The 16713-nt window shown below is 43.8% G+C and overlaps 1 protein-coding gene across 1 annotated transcript in view; it reads right to left on the reverse strand.

The window, feature by feature from the left end:
• MMP25 (matrix metallopeptidase 25) overlaps window positions 1-16713 on the reverse strand; it is a 140218-nt gene that overhangs the window by 74768 nt on the left and 48737 nt on the right. Inside the window, exons 4-5 of the mRNA XM_033946513.1 lie at window positions 14535-14818; window positions 12787-12963 (exon numbers count right to left, since the gene is read on the reverse strand). Coding sequence (XP_033802404.1) covers window positions 12787-12963; window positions 14535-14818 — 461 coding nt within the window. The remainder of the gene's footprint in view (window positions 1-12786; window positions 12964-14534; window positions 14819-16713) is intronic.

Raw genomic sequence — 16713 nt, forward strand, 5'->3', positions numbered from 1 at the left:
TCTTTTTACTGTAACCTTAAAGCATTTCTATATTTTTCAGCTTCATCTTTTATTTATCTATATTGGTGTATTTCTTCAAGTATCTCAAGCAAAGGGTGTCTCACACATTAGAGTATAGCCCCCACCACCCCTAAATCCTACTTAATACTATTAGTCCCATCAGCCTCCTCCTCTGATCCTGTGAGGGATCACTGATTTTTATCTATTTATTTTAATTTTATCCCATCCTCCCAAAAAGCTCAGAATGGGTTACAAAAAGACAGACACAAAATAAGTCTACAGACATGATACTACTTCGGAAAATTGCATGCCATGGAATCAAGGCTGAAATATTCACGTGGATTAAAAACTGGCTGGAGCATAAGAAACAGAGAGTGTGGGGTAAATGGACAATTCTCAGACTGGAAGAGCGTCACCAGCGGGGTGCCGCAGGGCTCAGTGCTTGGACCTGTGCTTTTCAACATCTTTATAAACGATCTGGACATTGGTATGATGAGCGAGGTGATTAAATTTGCGGACAATACGAAGTTATACAGAGTAGTGAAGACACAGGGGGATTGTGAAGATCTGCAACATGACATAATCAAGCTCGAGAAATGGGCATCGACTTGGCAAATGAGGTTCACTGTGGATAAGTACAAAGTGATGCATGTCGGGAACAAAAATCTCAAGCACGAATACAGGATGTCCGGGGCGGTACTTGGAGAGACCTCCTAGGAAAGGGACTTGGGAGTTCTGATCGACAAGTCCATGAAGCCATCTGCACAATTTGCTATGGCGGCGAAAAGGGCGAACAGAATGCTAGGAATGATCAAGAAGGGGATCACAAACAGATCGGAGAAGGTTATCATGTCACTGTACCAGGCCATGGTGCACCCTCACCTGGAGTACACATCCAGCACATGAAGAAGGACACGGTACTACTCGAAAGGGTCCAGAGAAGAGCAACTAAAATGGTTAAGGGGCTGGAGTTGCCGTACAGCGAGAGATTAGAGAAACTGGGCCTCTTCTCCCTTGAAAAGAGACTGTGAGGGGATATGATCGAAACATTTAAAATACTGAAGGGAATAGACTTAGTAGAGAAAGACAGACTGTTCATCCTCTCCAAGGTAGGGAGAACGAGAGGACACTCTCTAAAGTTGAAAGGGGATAGATTCCGTACAAACATAAGGAAATTTTTCTTCACCCAGAGAGTGGTAGAAAACTGGAACGCTCTTCTGGAGTCTGTTATAGGGGAAAACACCCTCCAGGGTTTCAAGACAAAGTTGGACAAGGTCATGCTAAACTGGTGATACTGGACTCATTTGGAGCACTGGTCTTGACCTTGAGGCCGCCGTGTGAGTGGACTGCTGGGCAGGATGGATCATTGCTCTGACACAGCAGCGGCAATTCTTATGTTCTTATGTTCATAAAAGGAGGCATAAAGGGCTAGAGTCTAATTGATGGAGTAATTTCTATAGAGAGGGGCCTGTTTGTTGTAGTCATTATTGACCGAAAAGGAGAGTCTTCTCTGCCTTCTGGAAAGCCATCAGTGAGTCTAATCTTCTATTCTAGTTTGTGTGGGCAGTTGGTTCCATAGTCGAGGGATAAATTGGTTGTAGGAGCGCTTGTATACAGTTTCCATTTGGAGAGATTTCCCTGAGGGGATGCTGAGTTGATTCTCCACTTCAGAGTAGAGGGAATGGTTGAGGAGTGTACTGTCTAAGTTTGGCAAAGACATAGGCAGGCATCTTGTGGTAGAAGATTTTATGTACCAGTTGAAGGGTAGCCAGTGGCTGATTTCAGCACTGGTGTGACAGGGTCATGGAGGCTGAGGTCATAAAGGAGGTGGATAGCTGTCTGCACTCGCTGGAGGCGTTTCAAGTCTTTTGTGGTGATGCTATTGAACAGGGAGTTGCAGTAGTCTGTTCGTGAGAGTACATAGGCATAGAGAAGCTGGGCAAAGTCTGGGATTGAGAGGTAAGGTTTGATCTTCCAGAGCTGGTAAAGATAATAGAAGAAGGTGGAAACTACATGTGAGATATGTGTGGAAAGAGATAAATGGCCACCTAGAATCACTCCTAGGTGGTGCACTTGGTCCTTTGTCATTAGAGAGGTAGCTTCCCAGAAAAATGTCAGGCAGGTGAAGCTAGATTTACCCCAAGCATGACAATCCTATTCAAGAGGGTTACGAGGGAGGGAGGTAATCCTATAATATTTGATTACATTAATGTGGGTGAAATAATTTCTTATTAAAATATCTTATTTACATAAGCCACTGCTCTTATACATTTGCACATTTAAATATACTTTATCTTGTTAAGAGATTACCGCACCTAAGGAAATAAGTTAAGAAAACTCTTCACTTCAAGAAAGACAGTTCCCATGCTCTCCTAAGAAGGGCTGTGATCAGTGCAGACTAGATTACTTCAGATATCTTCAGGCTGTGCTCACAAGTCAAGGTGTTGAAGTCTGGATGACTATGCTAGCACTGTACTCCTTAATCTGGAAACCTCCACCTCTGCATGAGAAAAAGTGGTTGAGTCTCAGTCATGAGGAAGTATTTGTTGCAGCAGCCATGGCCCCGATCTCTTATCATCTGATGGTATCTTCATTCTCTTCACTGTACTTATGCTAGGGCTCACTCCAGCTGGGCAGCAAGGAGAACATGGGAAAGAATCTCTTGAAGTGAGCAAAAAATAAGGACCAGATACAAGATTCAAGACAGGATTAATATACCGTATACAGGTTTTTCTAAAAATTACATCTAGTAAAACATAATTCTTTCAACTAGCCTATCACTGTCTTGGAAAATTCACAAACTTAGTAATAATTCTAATAATATATACAGGAGATTACTTAATAAGTACTTATGGAAAGATTAAGAACTCTAAAACAACAATGAAATAAATTCTTAGTTGCAAGAAAAATAAAAACAAGCCATAAAGCTTTGAGGTCCAGTCTCATAAAATTTCTTCTATATTTGTAAGCCTGTGACCCTGGTGGCAGCAGTCATTCAGTCCCCCTTTGGAGGTCAATGAAGATAAGAGTCCTGATGTAAATTATGCTGATCCGTTAGGCCTCAGTACTCAGCCATAGGCCTTCTTTGTCAGGTTTCAGTGGAGGCTTGCGCTAAGGTATTTGGGGCAAATTCTATAAAGTACATCTGAAAGTTAGGCGTTGTGTAGACATCCAGTGGGGAAATGCTGAGTGCAATTCTATAATTCATAGATGTACTTTAGAGAATCGCGCTCAGCAAATCTAGACGCGTCTAAATAGTTAGGCGTCCTTTACAGAATCGCCTTTTAGGCGACACATGGATGTCTTCATAATGTCTATAACATTATTGCGTTTAATGTTATATCATTAAAATGATGATTTTATGCTGTTTTTTATTAAAATTGTATGCAGTGAAATACTGGCACCACTATTATATTTTAATTATATATCTTTTAATCCTTTTTAAAAAAATTTTCTTCTGTTACACTGAGCAGTGGGGAATTTGAACCAATAACATTAGGGTGCTAAGGTTGTAGCTCTAACCACTGCGCCACACTCTCAGCTGTTAAACCACATGCCAATTCTAAAACTAGGTCTTTTGGGCCTTAGTTGGGCGCAAATTTGGTGGACGTGCCTTAGGCGTCCATTAGGCGTTCTAGAGGTATCTATATTGTAGCCACCACCAGGATTTCTAATCAGGGAACAGCAGCATCCCTAGTGGTCACAGCAAAAACGAACCTAAGTGCGCTACTGAGAAAGGAGTCAGCCCTGAAGGGACTGAAATAAAATAAAAACAAAACACAAAATTCTGGTTGTAAAAAAATTCTTATGATGGTTTTAATTGTCAGAATGTGGCAGATCACTTCAATAAATTCAAGTTCAGCAAAACAAATCACTAAGGAAAACTCCTGCAAAGCATATGAAAAATATATATATATTGCATACTAAACCTCATTTCCAAAAGGTTACGAAAAGAAAAAGAGATACATTACTCACAATGGCAGTGCTTCAGAGCAAGAGGAAGTGTCTGATGCGCAATCTTGACATCATCAATATGCATCTAGATGGCAGAATGCCACTAAAAATAGGAATATGTGCTGGGGTATCTGACTATACTTGGGATTTGAACCCATGACCTTTGGAAAATGGAAGCAGTGCCTTTAATCACTGAGCCACAGGTGCTTTCTTTTAGGCAAGGGTTCCTGCCATTTGAGATGATACCTTAGAAAATCATAACCATCTCAGGGACCCTGGAAAGGCAGAGTGCAAATATAAATGACATAGTCCACAATCCATACTCTCTTATGAGAACAAAAAGAAGCTGTTAAGGTACTAGGGGTAGGGGTTGTAAGTATTTGAACTCATGACCTGTGGAAGAAGTGCCTTTCACCACAGACACAGGACTTTTTGTTTAGGCAGTGGTTCCTATTGCTTTTTAGTGGCATTCTGCCTTCTAGGTGCATATTGATGATGTCACAATGATGTCAAGATTGTGTATCAGACACGTCCACTTGATCTGAAGCACAGCCATTGTGAGTAGTGTATCTCTTTTTCTTTTCTTAACCTTTTAGAAATGAGTTTTAGTATGCAATATATATATTTTTTCATGGGCTTTGCTTGAGTAATGCATTATTGAACATATTTTGACCTTAATATCAACCTGGAGTCCTCTTTATTCCAAAAAATAAAGCCCTATTCACATATATGTGGATGCCTCTGGCACACCGAACTGAAACCTAAGTCATGTCCACCTAATTCGCGTCTACCTAGCTCCCAGCTCACGCTCAAAAGTAGACCTGGTTTTGCATTACCTACATTTTAGGCATTAGGTAGGCACATTAGCACGCTCAGTGGAATGCGATTCTGTAAATGGATGTCTATTTCAAAGCCATACCCATGCCACACCCACGCCATGCCTATCCTGATAGATGCAACTTTTTCCGATGGGCATCAACAAAATTGTGGACGTCTATTTGTAGAATTGCGTCCAGCATTTGGACGTCTAAGTTCCAATTAATGCTTGTTAAAGTTGTTAATTGGGCTTATTATCCACTTTATGTGGACGCCTAAGTCAATGAACGTCCACATTGTGGACGCCTAAAGTTAGATGTCCTTTACAGAGTTTGCCCCTTTCTATATAGCTTGATTTTCATGTGGGAGAGGTCACCCTCCTCTGAATAGACTGTAAATGGAAGTCTTCAACAAATTTTTTTTAAAAAGAAGATTCCACAAAGTGCAACAAAAGTGCAAAACAGTGACATTAGTTAACACACATCACAATCTAACCACAGTTGGATACATATTCAGGTAGGAAGATATAGAAATGCTTTAATGTTACAGTAAAAATAATATTGCTTGGTTTAATCTTACTAGCAAACTGTTATTTAAAGTTTTAAAATAGATGTTTGTTACAGTAGGGTGGTCCAAAAAAAATTAACAAATTTCATTTGTCCACAAGGCTAATTTTATTCCTTTATTTAAAAATGAAAAACACAGAAAATTTGACTTAAAACAAAGTTTAGGGGTCGACTCACCTCACTGTTTTTTTAAAAACTACCACTATATTGTAATTCAACGGTCTATACCATAAGAGCCACCTTTGATGCAGAAGGAAACAGCAAAGCTAGAAGGATGTTTGGGTTTATAGGGAGAGGAATAGCGAGTAGGAAAAAAGAAGTATTGATGCCCTTATATAAGACTCTGGTGAGATCTCATTTAGAATATTGTGTACAATTCTGGAGATTGCACCTTCAGAAAGATATAAACAGAATGGAGTCGGTCCAGAGAAGGCTACTAAAATGATCAGTGGTCTTTAGCGCATCTCCAGATTTCCCACGGTTTAAAAGTAATCCTGTGGCAAAAGGGATTAAAGCTCACCAGGAAGTTTTCCCCCGTATGCAGGCAGTTGGGGCCGACTATCCAAATGCAGGTTCTTCTAGTCCCAGTCCCTGGAAGGATAGGTTTGGCCATTCTAAAGGGAAAGCTATTAAAAACCAGCATACAAAAGCCTTTAAACCTGCTCTAAAGAAACAGTACTATTTCCCTGAGACCAATCTGCAGCTTGGCCAAAAGGGGAGCCAGAAGGAGTTTTTGCCCATGCTGATTCCACACAGGTTTGGGCGGGGATCCCACCAATATAAGTTAAAGCATCATGCAGGAGAGGAGGGAGGTGAATGGAAGCAGACAAGGCAGAGGAGCAGGTACTATCCTATAGTAGAACCCAGCCTAAATTGAAGCCTGATATGGAGATGCTGGAGCTGGATGAACCTGATCAGCTAATTCCACCAGAACTGCCAGCTCATGAGGAATACAAGGTGGAGGTTTTTGATGAAATACCTTTTCAAGGTGAGCTAGTGGATGCAATGGAAACCTGTTAAGAGGAGTAGTACCGTTTTGTGTTTTTGAATTGCCTAAAGTTTTTTGCCTTAACATAAGGAAACTTTCTTTTGAGAGTAAGACTGTGCACAGGACAGAGGAAATGTCCTTAATTGCTGACACCTGAGAACTGGAAAAGTTTTTTCTTTTTGTTCTGGAACTGTTTGGGATATTTGGCACAGACTATGGGGGTAATAATAATAAAAAAAAAAAAACGTCTAAAAAGTGTCCTAAATGGCTACTTGGACGATCAAAAAGCCTGATCGTCCAAGTACCCATAACCAAAGCTGGTTTTTAGACGTATCTAAAACCAGCTTAGGCCTTTCCCCTGCCTCTAAATGCAGAGAGAGAAAAGAGGCATGTTTAGAGGAGGGGAAAGGGCGGGCAGTGGGCGGGCCGACCTACACCTAGGCGTACAACAGGTATAACCAATACAGTTTAGTCGGCACTTAGACCTTTTTCACTTAGACGAAATAAAACCAGGTCTAAGTGCCGAAAAAGGGGCCACTGAGCTGATGGCCGCTGGCGCCATCAGTTCAGCGGCCCGGCAACCTAACCATCGCAGCAGGAGAGATGCCTCATCTCCCCTACCGCGATGCCATCACTCCTCTACCCGAACTGCCGCGGGTCGCGGCAGTTCGGGTAGAGGAGTGATGGCATTGCGGTAGGGGAGATGAGGCAACTCTCCTGCCGCGATGCATCACTCCCACCCCCCACACAACATCGGGGCAAGAGGGAGCTCAAGCCCTCTTGCCCCCCCCCGACTCCCCGACTCCATCGGGGCAAGAGGAAGCCCAAGCCCTCTTGCCCCGCCGACTCTCCAACTCCCCGGGTTGGGCCCATGTGCCTAAGGCCCCGCCCACAAGTGGGACCTAAGGCTCCCGGGCCTATTCTGATTGGCCCAGGTGCCTTAGACCCCACCAGTAGGCGGGGCTTTGGTTAGACTGGGCCAATCCGGCCCCATTCGTCGGAGGACTGCCGGACGGACGGACGGGTTTAGCACCCGTCTGTCCGGCCAACTTACCTAAAGGTACGGGGAAGGGGGGTGGGGGTGGGGGTGTCGTGGGGTCGGCCAGGGGGTCGCGGGTCGGCTCGGAGGGGGGCCGATCATGGGTTCTAGGGGGGGCGGACGTTGGGGGGAGGGGGGTTCGTCAAGGGCAAGAGGGCCTGGGATCCCTCCTGCCCATAATGTAGTGGGGGGTGGGGGGTAGAGAATCGGCTGGGCCAGGAGGGCTTGGGCTCCCTCCTGGCCTGAACGAGTTGGGGGGGGGGGGCACGATCGGCGGGGCAAGAGGGCTGGGCTCCCTCTTGCCCCGATGGAGTCGGGGAGTCGGGGGGGGGGGGCAAGAGGGCTTGGGCTCCCTCTTGCCCCGATGGAGTTGGGGAGTCGAGGGGCAAGAGGGCTTGGGCTCCCTCTTGCCCCGATGGAGTCGGGGAGTCGGGGGGGCAAGAGGGCTTGGGCTTCCTCTTGCTTCGATGGAGTCGGGGAGTCGGGGGGGCAAGAGGGCTTGGGCTCCCTCTTGCCCCGATATGTCGGGGTTGCCGCGGTTGGCTGGGGCAAGAGGGCTTGTGCTCCCTCTTGCCCCAATGGAGTCGGGGCATCGGGGGGGCAAGAGGGCTTGAGCTCCCTCTTGCCCCGATGTTGTCAGGAGGGGGGGGTCATGGTTTAACATGGCAGGAGGGCTTGGGCACCCTCCTGCCTGGATCGTTTTTTGGGGGGGAGGATTCTGTAACCGGTGTTGTTTTTGACAGACACCGGTTACAGAATCCAGCTTTTAGGCGAAGGACTGGCTCCTCCTTTGCCTAAAAGCCCTTCTGTTGGACGTTTTGTGGCCTAGGCGTGGTTTTATTTCATTATGGCTAAAAAGTGTAGACGTGCTGTGGGGGTACTTTTAGACGTAGTGGAGATTGGGTGTTTAGGCAGAGGAAGGCCATTATCAAAACATGGATGTTTGTTTTGGTTATGGACACTATCCCTGCTTCTGGGTTGAACGTTTAGGGACTTAGGCCAAAAGGGGACTTAGACGCTTTTTTTGATTTTGCCCCTCCACGTGTGCAATGGACTGTTTAAACTGAAAATTTTTTGTTTGTGCTTTTTTCCTTTTTGAAGCCAATGCTTTACCTTTTGTTAGTTAACTAGCTGGAGGACAGCAAACCTTACCTGTTTGTGAATGGGAAATTCTGAAGTGACTCTTCAAGACCGTAATTACCTGAATCTTGCTCATTGCAATATTTTGTCTCTTTTTTTTTTTTTCTTCTTCTTCTTTTGAGATAAACCTCTGATCTAAACATTGCTGTTCTGAGGAGCAGGGCGTGGCACAGCTGCAGGAAAGAAGCTACAGAGGCCATCTTAAACCCTATTGCTGCTGAGAGTGTGTGTTTCTTTGAATGCCATATTTTTTATTTACTTTATTGCCTTTTTGTGTTTTTCGCACATGTTTTATTTTGCGGTGCTGTTTTTGTGCCTAATGGCTTGTGCAATAAAAGACTGTTTTTGAAACCAAGCCATCTATCTCTGACCCTTGTGTGTAGTGTCTGGGTTGCTCTTAAAGTGGTGTGGCTACCATACTGGGCCAGCTCCCCCTGTAAGCCTTCCACCATTTTGGTAGTGTGCCTAAGTTTAGTAGTGCCACCTAATGGAGGGCTGCTGCATTGCTTAGCAAGCCCCAGCAGGTGACAATATGGAAACAGACTTAAAGATCTCAATATGTATACTTTGGAGGAAAGGCAGAAAAGGAGAGATATGATAGAGATGTTTAAATACCTATGTGGAATAAATGCATGAGGTGAATCCTTTTCAATTGAAAGGAAACACTGGAATGAAGGGATACAGGATGAAAGTGAAAGGGGATATATTCAGAAGTAACCTCAGAAAATACTTTTACACAGGAAGGGTGATGAATCCCTCGTGAAGGAAGAGAAGGAACTGAGAGATGAGGTGGCAAGATTGAGAAGCATCGTTGAAAATTAGAAGTGCATCAATGAAATGCTTCATGAAGCATCAAAGACTTCAAGCAGTGTGGAAGAAAAGGCCATGATAAAACAAGACAGCTGGATTATGGGACCCTGCAAAATCAATACTGTGACTCCATCTGCCCTCGAACTGAAGAACCGATATGTAGCTCTGGAAGTGGAGGATGTGAAAGCATCCAAGGGAGAGGAAGAACCAAAGCTTGAACTCCCCCCAAGTTGTTAGATCCATGACCACTAGGTGAAAGGTAGTGGTGGTTGGTGATTCCTTTCTGAGAGATACAGAGGTATCCATCTGCAGACCAGACATGATTTCCTGGGAGGTATGCTGTCTGCCTGGTGCCAAAATTCAAGATGTTTCAGAGAGCTTGCCAAAACTCATCAAGCATAATGACTATTACCTGATACTGCTCATCCATGTTGGCACAAATGATACTGCTAGGTACCCCTCCAAATGTATCAAAAATGACATCAAGGCTCTCGAACAGAAGGTGAAGCAAACAGGTGTGCAAGTGGTGTTCTTATTCATCCTCCCTGTTGAGGGTAAAGGCCAAGGCAGAAAAGTTCTCATCTTGGAGATCAATGGTGTGGATGGTGTCATCAATGGTGTGGATGGTATCATCAAAAGGTTTTTGGCTTCCTGGACCATAGGATGATTTTCCAGGGGTTGCTGAGCAGAGATGGTATGAATCTATCAAAAAAGGGAAGAAGTATCTTCAGCAGCAGATTGGCTAACCTACTGAAGAGGGCTTTAAACTACAATCATTAGCCCTCAGGAAGTGAATTATTAAATACCTCTACACACATGAGAAAAAGGAACGCTGTCTGGAAAATAGTCTATACTAATGCCCTTAGTATGGGAAATAAGGTCTGAATCTAGAAGCTGTGATGGAACAGGATGACTTGGATTTAGTGGCGATCACAGAAATATGGTTCATGGAGAACCATGACTAGGATATAGTTTACAAGGGCATAATCTGTTCAGGAAAGACAGGGTAGGAAGAAAAGGAGGGGGAGGGTGGCATTATACTGTATGTTAAAGACTGTATTAAACTGTACAACTACAGGACCTACAGGGTAAAGACGAGGCACTGTGGGTCAATCTGGAAACAGGGAATGGAAAATGTATTTACACTGGGGTGATATACAGGCCTCCTTGACAGACAGAAGAAGTGAATAGAGATTTAATTGAAAACATTCAACATATAGCTGTAAAAGGGAAAGTGATTTTTATATGCCAGATGTTTGGGATATCTCTACTGCAGAGTCTCATAGAAGTATGGAGATCCTAGATTCTCTACAGGGAGAACTTTCCAGCAGTTGGTAATATAACCCATGTAAGATGAAGCCATACTGGACTTAGTACTTGCAAATGGGGAAAATGTTTCTGATGTTATAGTAGGTGGTCATCTGGCATCCAGTGATCACCAGATGGTGTGGCTTCATATTAAAATGGGTGTAGCAAATGTTCTGGACAAAAAAACTAGCTTTGTTCAGATAAGGAATTATATCAAGGAGTCGTCTAGATAGGAACATCTGGAAGAAGTAGAAAAGCAGTGGGCAAAACTGAAAGGAGCTATTGTAAGGGCAACAAACAATATTGTAAGGAAAGTAAAAAGTATGAGGAAAAGAAGGCTGTTTTGGTTCTCAAATGCAGTAGCTGAGAAGGTAAGGGAAAACTGGTTAGCCTTCATAAAATACAAAAGATCGCAGAAAGAGGAAGACAGGCAAAAATATTTGGAACAGTTAAGAGAAGCTGGAAGAGTAGCCAGGAAAGCAAAGATGCAACTTGAAGAAAAAATAGCCAACACTGTAAAATAAAGGAACAAGACAATTTTTAGATATGTTAGTGAAAGGAGGAAGTGCAAAAATGGCACTGTGCTCTAAAAATGTTATGAAACTCAAGGTGAAATATGTAGAAGCTGATACAGATAAGGCTGAAATGCTTAATAAATATTTCTGTGGTCGTGCATTCAGACTGAAGGTCTGGATGCACGACCACAGGAGACAAATATAAATAAAAATGGTGGTGTGATAGACCCTGAATGATTTTCAGAGGACTCTGTTCATGAGGAGCTAGCTAAATGAAAGATGGATAAAGCTATGGGGCTGGATGACGTACATTCAAGGATATTGAAGGAACTTAGGGAAGTTCTGACGTCTCCACTGACTGTTCTTTTCAATGCTTCTCTAGAATCAGGAGTGGTCCCAGAGGACTGGAGGAAGGCAGATGTGGTCCCTCTCCACAAAAGCAGAAGGAAGAGGTAAGGAACTACAGGCCAGTAACTCTGATTTCTGTGGTAGGTAAATTACTGGAAACATTTTTAAAACAAGTGGATTATAGGATACAAGGTAACCATGGATTCACTACAGGTAGGTCTTGTCAGACAAATCTGATCAATTTCTTTGATTCGGTGACCAGAGAATTGGATAGAGGGTGTTCTGCCTCCACATTCCTAGAAGAGGGTACTTGTATTAAAATTTCTAAATAATGTTTGAAGCTTTAAGGCAAGTTCCCAGTGTTCATGCATGGTGGGCTGAGCCCCTCCCTCCCTCTCATTTCTACTTTCTCCTGTCTGTTCTGAGTTCTGACTCCATTTTAGGCAGCCACATGGCCATAGGGAAAGTATTGTTCTGCATCTGATTTTTACCTTTGGGCAAATCGGAGTCTTAGGCCCCTCCCAGTGGATCCCAGGATGCACTGGAAAGGAGGCCAAAGACCTTGATTGGCCTAGGTGCCTCCAATGGGAGTGGCTTTTGGTATCTGGGCCAATCAGGGTCTTAGGCCTCCTTCCCAGTGTATCCTGTGCCAGGATCGGCTCAGCCACCTGCATCTGTACTTTTGATCTGAAATGTAGGCCAGCATTTTGCAGGCCTATATTTCAAGCATCTGTCACAGCTCTAGGTAGACATGTAAGGATGCGTAAACATGTCCATGGCTACTTCTGGGTGAAACCACGCCTGTGCCCCACCTTAGGCGAACTTAAGTGTCCTTCCCAGTACAACCTGTGTCAGGATCAGCTCAGCCGGCTGCATCTGTACTTTTGATCTGAAAGGTAGGCCAGCATTTTGCAGGCCTATATTTCAAGCATCTGTCACAGCTCTAGGTAGACACGTAGGGATGCTTAAACATGCCCATGGCCACTTCTGGGTGAAACTACGCCCATGCCCCACCTTGGGCGAACTTAAGTGTCCCTATGTATCTCCATAGACCCGCGATAAACACCTTCCTTGCCCGAATTTTTTTCTAAAAGCATGCAACCCAATTGGCTGCCAGATGGCGGTAGGACACATGCCACTGTCTACAATCTGTAGAAATCAGCCTCTATAAGTGTGGTAGATGTCTTGTTTGCTATTGCCTGCATCCCTGATTCTCCTGTCAAAGACTTGGAAAAAAAAAACTGTAGAAGAGACAAAAGGTAAAAATGAGAAATTATAAAGCAAAAAGACAGAGACATTGACCGTATAGTTGTTCTATTGCAGACATATCATCTTGGGGCAGCTTGTACTGGTCAGGATTCCCCACTGGACCTTGGTAATATGGCCTCATGATGGACTCTTCAGCTGAGGAGTGAGCCAATCCCAGGGCATGACCAAACTCATGAACAGCTACTGCAAACAGATCTGTTCCATAAGCCTCTGTAAATAAGGGAGAAGAGACTATCATTTTGTGTTAGAGATAAATCTAATGTGTATGGAGATTAACAGTGGTATGTGGTGACATTTACAGTAGGGGATTCAATAAATTGTGGCCTCACCATTACATCTGGAACACTGGTCCTTAAACCTGTCCTGGAGGACCCCCAGCCAGTCGGATTTTCAAGATATACCTAATGAATATGCAAGAGGCTGATTTGCAGATAATAGAGGTATCATGCTTGCAAATCTGCCTCATATTCATTAGGGATATCTTGAAAACCAGACTGGCTGATTAGTAGGTTACCCTCTAGGGATTTCTCAGACAATTTCTTAAAAGCTAATTACAATGTTGTTTGTAGCCCAGCAGCCCAATTATGTTTGTAGCCCTTGCTCCAAACTTTGCCCCTGTTTAAATAGGCTTGTGAATCAAAAACCTTCTTGCTGTTCAAAAAGGCCCCTTGCTTCAAACTCAGTCCTTTCAGGCCCCCTCCCTATCCTATGAAATTCTACCCTTATTCTAGGGCATTCAGAGAGGCTTCTGGGAAGAAACAATGCCTAATCACTCCTGCCCTACTGGTGGTATATAAATACTAAAATAAATAAATAAATATTACATGGCTCCCCTTTTCACATTATCAGAAGTTGTAATGGACAAACTGGTATTCTCTCCAAATTCCTTCTATCTTTTTTGCATATTACTTTTGGATATACAATCAAACCTCGGTTTGCGAGTAACCCGGTTTGCAAGTGTTTTGCAAGACGAGCAAAACATTCTCGCAAACCGAGTGTTGACTCGATTTGCGAGCACCCCCTCCCCCCCCGATATCCGGCATCGCTCCCCCCGCTCGCAAAGCCCCCCCCCTGCTCAAACTGGCACCCCCCAAAAAAATTAAACTAAACTAAACCTTAAGTTTATATACCGCATCATCTCCACGGATGTGGAGCTCGGCACGGTTTACATCAGGGGTCTCAAAGTCCCTCCTTGAGGGCCGCAATCCAGTTGGGTTTTCAGGATTTCCGCAATGAATATGCATGAGATCTATGTGTATGCACTGCTTTCAATGCATATTCATTGGGGAAATCCTGAAAACCCGACTGGATTGCAGCCCTCAAGGAGGGACTTTGAGATCTCTGGTTTACATGAACTTAAAATATAGGAAGAGAAGGAAATAAAAGGTTTACATGAACATATATAGAAGAGAAGAGTAAGGGGGGATAAAATTACATTTTAGTGAAAAGCCAGGTTTTCAGTTGCTTGCGGAATAATTGGAGGGAGCCCAGGTTCCGCAGCGGGGTAGTAAGGTCGTTCCAAAGACCTGTGATTCTGAAGAGAAGGGATTTTCCCATTTAAACTTAAACTTACCCCCCCCCCTGGTCTGGCACCGGCACACAGCCCACAGGACGTGCCGGTGCCGCTAGAAGATCTTCCTGCTTCTGCCGGCCTTGAGCATACATCCGCGCATGCTCAAGGATTTCTAATTATCCCTCTCGCCGAGATTCTCGGATCACTAATTTTTGGAGGTTCTACTCTACTGGAAGAGAAACTCTGGTGTAGACCTTGCCACATTTACCTGGTAAGCTTTTGGTCCAGATCTCATCATCATCAAAGTGGGTGTCACCAGAGATAGGGTGTTCTCCAGGGAAAAATGCATGGGCCAGGGTACCCCCTGGACCATCAAAGGGGTAGCCATCCTCATGGTGTGAGCGACTGAAATCGATAAGTATGTCAGCATCTGTTGAAGTCTCCTGGAAGTAGATTTCTGAAGATCTGCTCCAAACATTCAATGCTTTTAGCATGAGATCGTGGATTTCTTGGTTTGTCAGAAATGAAGCATGACGAGGAAAGCTGTTTACCCTGGCAGAGAAAGAAAATCAGACATGAGATTGCACTTTGGAATTCTTCTCTATTTCTCTTTATTTTGTAATTTCTCTCTCTCCACCTCTGTTGCTTCACTTAGTCTGTCTGCTTCTCTCTATATCAGGGGCCTCGGCCTAATTCTCAGGATACACCTAGCCAGTCAGATTTTCAGGATATCCATAATAAATATACATGAGATAAATTTGCATACAATGGAGGTAGTACACCCAATTTTGTTCTCAAACTTATAGATATAGAGACATCTATATAATTTCTGTATGTAAACTCTTCCACTCCTATTTGGGTTACTTGGTAACCTTTAATAGACTGGAGTTCTTTGTTAACCTTTCTTCTTAAAATCACAGATTTTTCCATATTATCATCCTATATGCTAGCTGAGGGGTTTAAGAAAATAGAACTTTTGAAAACATACTAATCAACTTTATGTACATTAATTCATAGGTTAATACATGTAAAATTGATTCTGTGGACACTAACTTAAGATACACTACAAGCTAAATGCATGTTAATCAATGCACAATTTTGTCCAGTATATTTTAACATCTTTGTGACTGATATTGCAGAAGGGTTGTTGGGTAAGATTTGCCTCTTTGTGGATGATACAAAACTCTGCAATGCGGTAGACATCTCTGATGGTGTGGTAGCATGAGGAGGGATCTAGTAAAACTACAGTAGAAGAATGGTTCAGAAATTGGCAACTAAGATTTACTGTAATGCTAAAAATGGAGGGATTCAAGACAAAGTTAGACAAGTTTATGCTGAATTGGAACGTACACAAGTAGGGCTAGTCTCAGTTAGGGCGCTGGTCTTTGACCAGAGGGCTGCCGCGTGAGCGGACTGCTGGGCACGATGGACCACCGGTCTGACCCAGCAATGGCAATTCTTATGTTATGCACTTGAGCTATGGAAACCTAAAAGAACAACACCATTTAGGAGAAGCATTTCTGTACTTGAAAGAGTAAGACATAGGGCAGGGGTGGCAAACCTATGGCCAGAGGGGACACTCGGATCCCTCTCTGTGGGCATGCGTACCGTCGACGCAGCACAGAGTTCGCCAGAGTTTGTTACTAGAAATTCAAAGGGACGAGGCGCCAGGCTGCTCCCCTCTCCCTCTCCACATGCACCTGAGGATGTTTCTCACATCACCCTCTCCTCTGCCCAGCAGCCCAATGGGAGCGCTTCTTCCTTTCTGGGGTAAGATGGGTAGCTCACATGCAATGTCGGGTTGTGTTTGTGGCGAAGGTGATTTCTGTGGTGTGGTTGGAGAGAAGCTAGGTTGGAAGGGAGCATAGCTCAAAGTGTGGCATAGCAGAGGAGAGCAGATTGTTGACTCAGGGAATAGAAACATAGAAATAGACGGCAGATAAGGGCCACGGCCCATCTAGTCTGCCCACCCCAATGACCCTCCCCTATCTTTCTCTGTGAATAGATCCATTTCTTTAGTGTTAACTAATAGTGTTAGCTATTTTTGGTATAGAGATAGATTTGTATTGGGTGCTTCATTTTTATTTTGTGTTTGTATCATTGAAAGCTCTGTTATTGTGTTTTTCTTTTAAGACAAAAGATGTTAATGTATGAGTTGTTTTTTTCTAAACTAAAACCTCCGTATTCAGGTTAAATTGCCGTGTTGGCACTTTGCGGTAAATAAGTGGGTTTTGGGTTGCAGTTTGGCCACTCAGTATCTAAAAAGTTCACCATCAATGACATACCAGAGAGTGGTAGAAAACTGGAACGCTCTTCCAGAGGCTGTTATAGGGGAAAACACCCTCCAGGGATTCAAGACAAAGTTAGACAAGTTCCTGCTAAACCAGAACATACGCAGGTAAGGCTAGTCTCAGTTAGGGCGCTGGTCTTTGACCAGATGGCCGCCA

This window comes from Geotrypetes seraphini, chromosome 5 (genome assembly GCF_902459505.1).
Source record: "Geotrypetes seraphini chromosome 5, aGeoSer1.1, whole genome shotgun sequence".
Taxonomy (NCBI): Eukaryota; Metazoa; Chordata; class Amphibia; order Gymnophiona; family Dermophiidae; genus Geotrypetes; species Geotrypetes seraphini.